We start from the raw sequence: 9,839 nt of genomic DNA, 5'->3' as shown, positions 1-9,839 counted from the left end.
TGGAAGAAATAAAAGAAAAGTAGATTTTTGTAATTCATTTATTCTCAAATTACTTCTTAAACCTTAACATTAGAATAATCATTCTTGTATCTAGTGAATTGAACATCAAACTATTATTAACTGTGTATGAGTAAATCAAATAAAAAGTAACCATTTAATTAAAAATAATCAACATAATCATTTACATACCTATTGAATTAAACATCTAATATATTTATTGTTTATATTATTTAGTATTCTCATTGTCTCTCTATATTTTTTCTTAATTGTATTTGACTTGTTCAATAATTTTGCATAAGTTAAAATTATTCTATTGAAATTTTTCAATCATCATCTATACCTTATATCTCATATATTTAAAGTGTTAAACTTAAACATAGGATTAGATAATAAAATAGTGGAGTGGGACCAAGTAGTTTGGCTCCATGGCTTGAAGTTCAAGTTCAAGAGTGAGGTCCTGTGTGTTATGTACTTTGTGGTTAGTGCACTCTTAAACTCACTCACTTTCTTTTTCTCTCTTTCTCTTCTTCATTGTTCCCTACTCACTACTCACAGATCTGAAAGCAACAAACTCACTCACTCACTCTAAAGCCTCATACTCAACGGGGTACTCTTGAGATCTGATTCTTTCTCTTCCTTCTGAAACTCTTCATTCTCATTCTGCTTCATCTTTCTTTCTTAGCTTTGGATTATGCTTCTGTACTTTGTTTGCAGATTTTTTTCTCTCTAGATGCAACTCTCAAGATTTTTTAACTTTCACTTGTCTTAATTGCTCTAATTATTCTGTTAATCACTACTTTTTAGTTTTTACCATATGCATAGACTGGTTAATTTTGCTATATTCTGTTCCCAGAATGAAATGTACCATTTTTCTGTGTTTGTTTGTTTGGTATGTTATATGATTTTCATGTTGATATGAAATTATTGTCTAGTTATAAACATTATGTTCATTCTTGATTCTTCTGTTGTGGTGTAGGCTAGGTTACTCTTGAACTTCAATGGCAGTGACAGAAGCTCATAATCCCCTTGTTGGAGAGAACACCTGTGGTTCCTTGCTAAAGAAGCTGCAGGTAACCTAATTCATGTTTTTTTTTGGTTCTCATCTGTGTAATCACTGATATGTGTATGTATGTTCAAACAGAATTGTAATGCTGGCTTATCTTGCTGTAGGAAATATGGGATGAGGTGGGAGAGAGCGACGAGCAGCGTGACAAGATGCTNNTGCAACGTCGAGGGCGCAACTACTTCAAGCCTTGTCTGATGCTAAGCTTGAGCTATCTAGTCTTCTATCGGCTCTTGGCGAAAAGAGCTCTGCCTTAGTTGTTAGTAACACACACATGAGCTCTAGATTTAACTTTAGGTCACTACTCACTCGTGTGAAGATGATAGTTGAGAACTGTTAGATATTAATTTAGTCAAATATGTCAAACTATCTACAGGTTTTCACCTATCATTTTTACCTAAAGACAATTTTATCTGAGTGGTTATCTTAACTTTATGATGCATCTGAATATTAAGGCTATGTTAGTGTCATTGTATTTGTATTAACTTTAGTGTCATTATATTAATTTACTATGTTGCTATTTGTGCTTTTGCAGCCTGAAAGCACTTCTGGAACTATCAAGGAACAGCTTGCAGCTATTGCACCGATACTCGAACAATTGTGGGAACAAAAAGAAGAAAGAATAAAGGAGTTCTCAGATGTGCAATCACAGATCCAGAAGATATGTGGAGAGATAGCTGGCAATTTAAGTCTCAGCGATAATCCACCTGCAATCAATCAATCTGACCTCTCTCTGAAGAAGCTAGATGAATATCAATCTGAGCTCCAAGAACTTCAAAAGGAAAAGGTGAATCTTCATAGAGAGTATTGCAATTGAGAGCTTAACAGTGTAGTATTTGAAAACTACATTCAATAAACAGTGTTGTAGATTGAGAGTTTCATTGCATTGCTTTGTTTGGCAGAGTGAGAGGTTGCACAAGGTTCTTGAATTTGTGAGTACTGTGCATGATCTATGTGCTGTCCTAGGTATGGACTTCTTCAGTACTGTAACCGAGGTACACCCGAGCCTCGATGATTCTACCGGTGTTCAATCCAAAAGCATAAGCAATGACACTCTAGCTAGGCTGGCTAAGACAGTGTTGACACTGAAGGAAGATAAAAAGCAAAGGCTGCAAAAGGTAATGCATTTAGAAATTAGAACAACCATATGTTTATATATACATTGTAGACTTGGTTTCTATCTTGCCTTGACCGGTGTATCCTTTGCAGCTCCAAGAATTAGCTTCTCAGTTAACTGATCTGTGGAATCTAATGGATACACATCCGGAGGAAAGGAGACTATTCGACCATGTTACTTGCAATATGTCGGCTTCAGTAGATGAGGTCAATGTTCCCGGGTCCCTTGCACTAGATTTGATTGAGCAGGTACTAAAGATTTTCTAAGTATACAGAGTTTGGGCTCTGAGATTTATGCTGCTGATGGATTATTTTCTCATTCTTTGTTGTGAAGGCCGAAGTGGAAGTCGAGAGGCTTGATCAGCTGAAGGCCAGCAGGATGAAGGAAATTGCTTTCAAGAAGCAAGCAGAACTGGAAGAGATCTTTGCCCGTGCTCATGTCGAAATAGATCCGGAAGCGGCCCGGGAGAAGATCATGGAAATGATCGATTCTGGTAATGTCGAACCGGCTGAATTACTTGCTGACATGGATAATCAGATAGCAAAAGCTAAAGAAGAAGCTTTAAGCCGAAGAGATATATTAGACAAGGTTGAGAAATGGATGTCAGCATGTGAAGAAGAGAGTTGGCTTGAAGATTACAATCGGGTACTTATACTTACAATCTCCCTTATGCTTTGATTCATGTTATGATCATTTCAAAATGTGGGTTCTTAACTTGTTATATATACTTTGTGAAACAGGATGAAAACAGGTACAATGCAAGCAGAGGTGCCCACTTGAACCTCAAACGTGCAGAGAAAGCTCGCATACTTGTCAACAAAATTCCGGGTACATATCGAATGAGATAACTTTCTTTGTAAGTAAACAACATGGTGGCACATTAATGGAGTGATTAACTTTGTTTCTTTTGGTATAAATGCAGCCTTGGTTGATACTTTGGTTGCCAAAACTCGTGCATGGGAAGAAGATCATGACATGTCATTCGCATACGACGGCGTTCCTCTTCTTGCTATGCTAGACGAATACGCCATGCTTAGGCACGAGAGAGAAGAGGAAAGGCGAAGGATGCGAGTAAGATGTCTTTATGTAAAGCTGATAGTTGAAAATCGTTCAGTAGTTTGACAAGTCTGACTAAATTGCTTAACATAATATATGTCAACATCTTAACTATCATACATAGCTCATGGAATTTGTTATGTGCAGGACCAGAAGAAGTACCATGAGCAGCAAAGCACAGAACAAGATTCTGTATTTGGATCAAGACCTAGCCCTGCTCGGCCGGTGAGTGCCAAGAAGGGAGGTCCTCGAGCTAACGGCGGAGCCAACGGGACTCCTAACCGGAGGCTATCACTGAATACTCATCAAAATGGAAGCCGGTCGACCTCAAAAGACTCGAAAAGAGATAATCATAGACTATCTGCACCTGTGAATTATGTGGCCATATCAAAAGAAGATGGTGCTTCTCTGGTCTCTGGAACTGAACCCATCCCTGCATCTCCCTAGTGAATGAGAGGGTCTTTGTTTTTCAAACCCAACAATTTCATCTTTGTAGCATTCTCATATTACTAGTTGCTGCTGTCTTTAGGATATAAATATATATATATATAATATAATGTGAGTGACCATATAATTTGGAGAGGGAACTTTTCTTAGATGTGCATGTTATGTTTGATGTTTGGAGATTTTATCAATACATGTTGGCTTATCCACTGAAGCCGTTTTATCTCTATTTTTTTTTTTACCAAAAGATAAAATATTTTATTGCATAAAACAGTATCAAATCGATTTTGTTAAGTAGACAATGACTTTTTTAGATAATATAAACAATAAATTTTAAAATTGGTTCAATAAAATAAAAACACTCTACACTTCTAAAAAAATTACTAAAATCATGAGTGGATAAAAGAGGTTACTCTATATGTAATTGCATTGTTCACTAACATAGTTCAGAATTTGGGATTTTCCAAGTAAACATGTAATGAAAAAAAACTCATAAAATAGGAATTTCTGGTTGTAGTTTGGGCGGGGTTCGACCCGACCCGGTCAGTTTGTTTGGCCATGGGCCACGACCAAAAAAATATATATATAGAATAAAACGGCGCCGTATCATTGTAGAAAGATCATATTCGAATTCATCTTCGCTAGCTTCAAGGATCTGAGTCTCTCTCTCTTTCTCTCTCTTTGAAGCTCTCACAACGATGTCGAACGAGAACGAACCGGCGAAGCTGCTATTACCGTACCTTCAACGCGCCGATGAGCTGCAAAAGCATGAGCCTCTCGTCGCTTATTACTGTAATCATCTCTTTCTTATTTGATTGTTCTCTTTTCAATTTTTTTTCCTTTTCATAGATTGTTAGATCGATTCCTATTTTTGATTGTTGATTCGCCTGCTCGATCAAGTTTTATTCACTGATCTGAATTGGATAGGATTAAAATTTGATGCTATTACTAATTTTTAGGTCGATTATATGCGATGGAGCGAGGATTAAAGATTCCGCAAAGTGAACGCACCAAGACCACCAATGCTCTGCTTGTTTCGCTCATGAAGCAGCTCGAGAAGGTGTTTAATCTAACTCAGTAAATATAATAATTCTGTTTTCGGCTTAATTTCATTTAGTCCTAATCTTAATCACAATTAGCTATTGGAATTGCAATTGAATTTGTGTTTTGATTGATCTTGTGGATCAACTACTCTGCTTGTTATTGTTTATGTTAGGATTGGAGGTATTTGTGGTTGGTTTTGTTTGTATTTTTCGTACTCAACTTTTGTAATTTCATGTTGGTTCATCGTTGATCCTCCATTTTCTTTCTTACAGGATAAGAAGTCAATCCAGATTGGACCAGAGGATAATCTATATATTGAGGGATTTGCCTTGAATGTGTTTGGAAAAGCAGACAAGCAAGATCGTGCTGGAAGAGCAGACTTGTATGTTACTCGCTTTTTTCCACCGTTTATAACTCCATAATTTCTTAGGCATGAACTGATTTTGTCTTTTGGGTTTTGGCTTATCTGTTGCTTCTGTCTGTTGTATTCCCCTTTCACTCCAAGTATGATTGCTCATATTTCTTTTTGGCGGCTTCTATTTGAACTTTAAAGTTTCATCTTTGACCAGTTTTTGACATAAGTTCTATGACTTGGGCAGGAATACAGCAAAAACATTTTATGCAGCTAGCATCTTTTTCGAGATTCTTAATCAATTTGGAGCACTTCAACCTGATGTGCGTATCTGGTTAATCTATTCAACTTTCCTTTTATGCATCTCTTGTTGCATTTTGCAGATTCTCGCGAACTGTTGTTTATGTTGGAAGTTATTTGCAACTGAAAAATAACTTCTCATTGTTGGTTTAATGCTTTTCTGAATTTCTTTTCAGCTGGAACAGAAACAGAAATATGCTGCCTGGAAAGCAGCAGATATAAGAAAGGCTGTGAAAGAAGGAAGGAAGCCCACAGCTGGCCCACCGGCTGGTGATGATGACCTTTCATTTTTACCGAGTACTCCTAATACTACACCTGTATGGTTCTAAACTCAACTTGGTTTAGTCAGAGTTTGATCAATAAGTAAATATGTGTAATAGACCAATACTAAAAAAGAAGTGTTAATAGAATAATAAATGTGAAGAATTAATTTTCAGCTATCTTTACTTTTGCAGAATGTTGACACCAATGAAACTACTGCAAGTCCTGGACCAGAATCCGATCCGTCACCTAGTTATCATAACCCTGTTGACTACCATAATCTCCCAAGCTCTCATTCTGCACCTCAATTCCATGATACTGCTAATGACCAGCATTTGCCAAACATTCCACCATCTATGCAGTTTCATGATAGAGTAAACAATAATAAGCATTCTTCCAGTGTTTCTCCATCTTCTCAACCTTACACACCTTTCTATCCTTCTCAAGATTACCATCCTCCTCCTCCTTCCCAAGATTATCATTCTCCTCCACCCTCGCAAGATTACCATCCTCCTCCTCCTTCCCAAGATTATCATCCTCCACCACCTGCCCAAGATTACCATTCTCCCCCACTTGCTAGATCAGATAGCTCTTATTCTGAGCCTTACAACCATCAGCAGTACTCACCAGAACACTCACAGCATTTAGGCTCAAACTACCCTTCTCAAGAACCTCCATCTTCGCACTCGTATCCACACTTTCAATCGTACCCAAGTTTTACAGAAAGCAGCCTACCATCAGTCCCTTCGAACTATACTTATATTCAAGGGCCTGATCCTTCATACTCTTCACAGTCTGCTCCTCTTACCACGAGTCATTCACCAATTGCTCAGCATAGTTCTGGGAACAAAAACGGAAATATCTCAAACACTCAGACATATCAGTATGACAGTAACTACCAGCCAGCACCTGAGAAAATAGCAGAGGCGCATAAGGCCGCAAGATTTGCTGTGGGGGCACTTGCATTTGATGATGTCTCAGTTGCAGTAGACTTCTTGAAGAAATCACTTGAGTTACTGACAAATCCATCAGCTGGTCAATGAGCTTTCATGTAAATCCTAGTGTGGGTTTCCATTGAATTTCTACCTATTATATGCATGTTCTTATGTAAATATTGTATATATCATGTTAGCTTGCGGATTCAGCAAACATGACTTTAACTGGAAATCTTGAAATTTTCCTGGAGTATGCTGTATTTCATTTGTTTATCAACGGATCTGTGTAAGAGACAAATGCGATTGTTTGCTTGATGAATTTCATTTTTTCCCCATTATCTACAACACAAGAACAATGTTTGTTCATTTAATTTTTTTTTCCCCTTTTCATTGTCCAAAGAGAAAATTTGCATAAAGCCTTTTTGTTCACTTTTCTTTCTTATTTTTTTCCAAAACATCGACTAAGAAAATATGTATGTATGCCACAACCGGTTAAAGCTCAATATGGTTCGACGACTACCAAAGGTTGAAAATAATTAACACAAAGATTAGTAGATAATGTTCAGAGTTGATGTTCTATGAAGATCGCGTTGTTCCTCTGTAAAAAGGAGTAACAGAATGAAAAATAAAATGTTAAAAAGGAGAAAGAGCTTGCATTTCTGTAAGGTTAAAATGTGGTAATGGCGTTCGCGTGATGCACAATGCAATGAAATTAAAAAGTTGGTAGGTTAAACCATTAAAGCCCAAGCCCATTTCCCTGAGACTATGGAAGCCCACTCTAGGATCACTATGTCTTGCTCTTCCGTTTCACTTTATAGCAACTCTTGCGGAAGGGGTTAGAGTGTTTGCATGCAAATAATAATAATAACCTAATTACTTGTTTAAAAGTTAAAAGTTAAAAGTTAAAAGTTAAACCCCTTTCCTTCTCTTCACACACACTCTTGCAAATCACAGCTAGTCAGCTATGTTGTCACGAATGCGAGTTCTTCGCTCAAAACGAGTCGGTGAATTCTTACTGAGTTTCTGTCGTCATCGCTTTCTCTGCACCAATCTTAATCCTCCTGCAGCCGCCTCCTCACTTCGCATCGGGAGCTACCTCAAATATGCCGCCGTTTCTGCACTCACCGGATCCACCGCCTTCACTGCTTACGTCTCCTACGGTACGTTTAATTTCTTAATTCTTATTATCGGAATTAGATCCGATCAGAAACTATATTAAATTAGCTTTAATCTTCACTGAATTAAATCATTGCGTTGATCTTGAAAAGGTTCAAGTGAAGTTTATTTTGTGTTCACCAGCTTACAGTTTAGATGAAATTGAAGAGAAAACAAAATCGATTCGTGAATCCGCCAAGTACACTACTGCTTCTGGTGCTGGCGATAATGAATGTACAGCTCTTGGCGTGAGTGCTGCTCACAGCTTCTTTAATCTCACATTCGATTTCATGTTGATTTTGCTTTCAGCCATGCATGCCTTCATTATTTGTTACCCTAATTATTGTGCAGAAATTTCAACACGAGTTATATTCAACTGCAATCTCAGGTTCACATCACTTGTCTCGAATTAATGTTTGTGTGTATATAAAAAATTTAGTCATCAAATCAACATTTTTATTTAATTATGCTTTTATTTGCATGCTGATCATATTTCTTTCTAACACAATGTTTCAGTGCCTACTAAAGCAATAGAGCTTTATTTGGAAAAAAGAACCCTAATTGAAGGAATTATTCGAGTATTTTATTTCTTTCTTTCTTTTTATCCTTTTATTTTGGTTTTGACATTTGTTTTTTTTTTTTTTTAAACTATATTTTCTACCTTTGATATTAATCTTTGTTATTCATATACTTCTTTTTAGAGTTATACCGAGCCATGGAAAGATAAACTCCTCCCTGACTTGTCTCCTGATGAAGGAAAACATGTGTATACACTTGTTCTAGATCTTGACGAGACATTAATTTACTATGAGTGGATGGTAATGAATTAGGCTTCAATTGTAAAATATACCATTCTTTGTTTGTATTAAAATTCAGAAAAAAATGGTGAAGCATCTTTATTTTAAAGGTTTTTCTTTTAATTTTGCATGTAAAGCGATTAGATTGGTGGGAGCCAGTCAAGAGACCTGGAGTTGTTGATTTCTTGGAACATCTATCTGGCCTCTATGAAATTGTGGTGTATACAGATGCGGAAAATCAAGGGGTAATATAATGTTTTCTTTATTTTATTAACCGAGTCAAACATAACAAATTGTTTTTGGTGTGACATAAATTTTTTGGAAAAGTCTAGGAGGCCAGCAATTTTATTGAATTTTGGCCAGCATGTAACCAACAGAGAAATGTGAGCCATTGGATGAAATCTTACACCAATATCACACCATTAAATCATCATTGATGGCTATTTGATGGCTACTAATCACAAAAATTGCTGACCCCCTAACATTGCACAAATTTTTTTCCATATTTTATACAAAAATTAAAAATAATTGAAACACAAAAATAAAAGACAAAACTTCTATATATTTTATTCTTTTATCTCAATATTTTTTTTTATATTTTTCATTCTTAAACACTTGCCAAATATAATCCCATGAATTGTTATTTTCTTAATATTTTCCTTCAATATTAATGTATTCTTGTTTTGTTGATTTGTGCAGCATGTAAAAAAAGTAATAAATAGGCTAGATCCCACTAAAAGATGCATTAGATATACCTTATCAAGGGTAGCTACTAAGTATCGAGATGGAAAACACTTTAGAGTAAGTATTACTTTGTTATTACTTATTCAATTCTCTCTGGAATTTCCTTGGAAGTTATCAACAATGGAACAGTAAATACTGGGTGCAATTTTGCTTGTATACGAGGTAAAATCAAATAAGAAATCTAGGCCAATAGTATTATTATATATATCATGTGTGCTTAATCTTGTCATTTATATATTCATTATAAAATGTTTCGTATATTGTATTCTTATATATATTGAGATGTTATTTTCCGTTTTCTTTATTTGATTTTCTTTGTAGGATCTTTCAAAACTAAACAGAGATCCAGCTAAAGTTATTTATTTAAGTGCCCACGCTTTGGAAAATTGTCTTCAACCAGAAAATTGCGTTCCTATCAAACCATGCGAAGGATTTGATAAAGATGACACAACTCTCTTAGATTTTATACCATTTCTCAAGTGTAAGCTTTCTATATATGTTAAATCTTAAAAGTTGATAAGTAAATATTAAAAATTAGTCACTAAATTAGTTATTATGTATTTATATACAT

General features: G+C 35.8%; 3 protein-coding genes across 7 annotated transcripts in view; all 3 read left to right on the top strand.

Moving 5' to 3' along the window:
* Positions 450-3,894, top strand: LOC107609425 (65-kDa microtubule-associated protein 1; the record flags this gene model as incomplete). The annotated part of the gene is given in 11 exon segments (XM_016311403.2): positions 450-607; positions 977-1,070; positions 1,171-1,220; positions 1,223-1,322; positions 1,599-1,850; positions 1,966-2,181; positions 2,273-2,428; positions 2,514-2,825; positions 2,921-3,008; positions 3,103-3,251; positions 3,384-3,894. Coding segments are annotated over 10 exon segments (1,695 nt in total), but the record flags the coding sequence as incomplete, so codon positions are not given.
* On the top strand, positions 4,274-6,907 carry LOC107609323 (protein HOMOLOG OF MAMMALIAN LYST-INTERACTING PROTEIN 5). The gene is made up of 6 exons (XM_016311237.2): positions 4,274-4,472; positions 4,640-4,740; positions 4,997-5,106; positions 5,324-5,399; positions 5,553-5,693; positions 5,832-6,907. Exons 1-6 carry the CDS (start codon positions 4,379-4,381, stop codon positions 6,678-6,680), a joined length of 1,371 nt encoding a protein of 456 aa, XP_016166723.1. The 5' UTR covers positions 4,274-4,378; the 3' UTR covers positions 6,681-6,907.
* LOC107608392 (mitochondrial import inner membrane translocase subunit TIM50-like) overlaps positions 7,061-9,839 on the top strand; it is a 3,579-nt gene continuing 800 nt past the window's right edge. Inside the window, exons 1-8 of one of the 5 annotated variants that reach the window (XM_021106922.1) lie at positions 7,061-7,732; positions 7,872-7,975; positions 8,079-8,145; positions 8,244-8,305; positions 8,429-8,545; positions 8,662-8,769; positions 9,224-9,430; positions 9,590-9,691. In XM_021106922.1, the coding sequence (XP_020962581.1) occupies positions 7,537-7,732; positions 7,872-7,975; positions 8,079-8,145; positions 8,244-8,305; positions 8,429-8,545; positions 8,662-8,769; positions 9,224-9,400 (831 nt within the window). In that variant the 5' untranslated portion in view covers positions 7,061-7,536 and the 3' untranslated portion in view covers positions 9,401-9,430; positions 9,590-9,691. Of the gene's footprint in view, positions 7,733-7,840; positions 7,976-8,078; positions 8,146-8,243; positions 8,306-8,428; positions 8,546-8,661; positions 8,770-9,223; positions 9,431-9,589; positions 9,750-9,839 lie in introns of those variants that run through there. The other 4 variants (XM_021106920.1, XM_021106919.1, XM_016310192.2 and 1 more) reach the window with 4 other exon arrangements.

The sequence above is a fragment of the Arachis ipaensis genome, chromosome B07, assembly GCF_000816755.2.
Source record: "Arachis ipaensis cultivar K30076 chromosome B07, Araip1.1, whole genome shotgun sequence".
Lineage (NCBI taxonomy): Eukaryota > Viridiplantae > Streptophyta > Magnoliopsida > Fabales > Fabaceae > Arachis > Arachis ipaensis.
The sequence above is the reverse complement of the archived record's forward strand: the minus strand, read 5'-3'. Positions and strand labels throughout refer to the sequence as shown.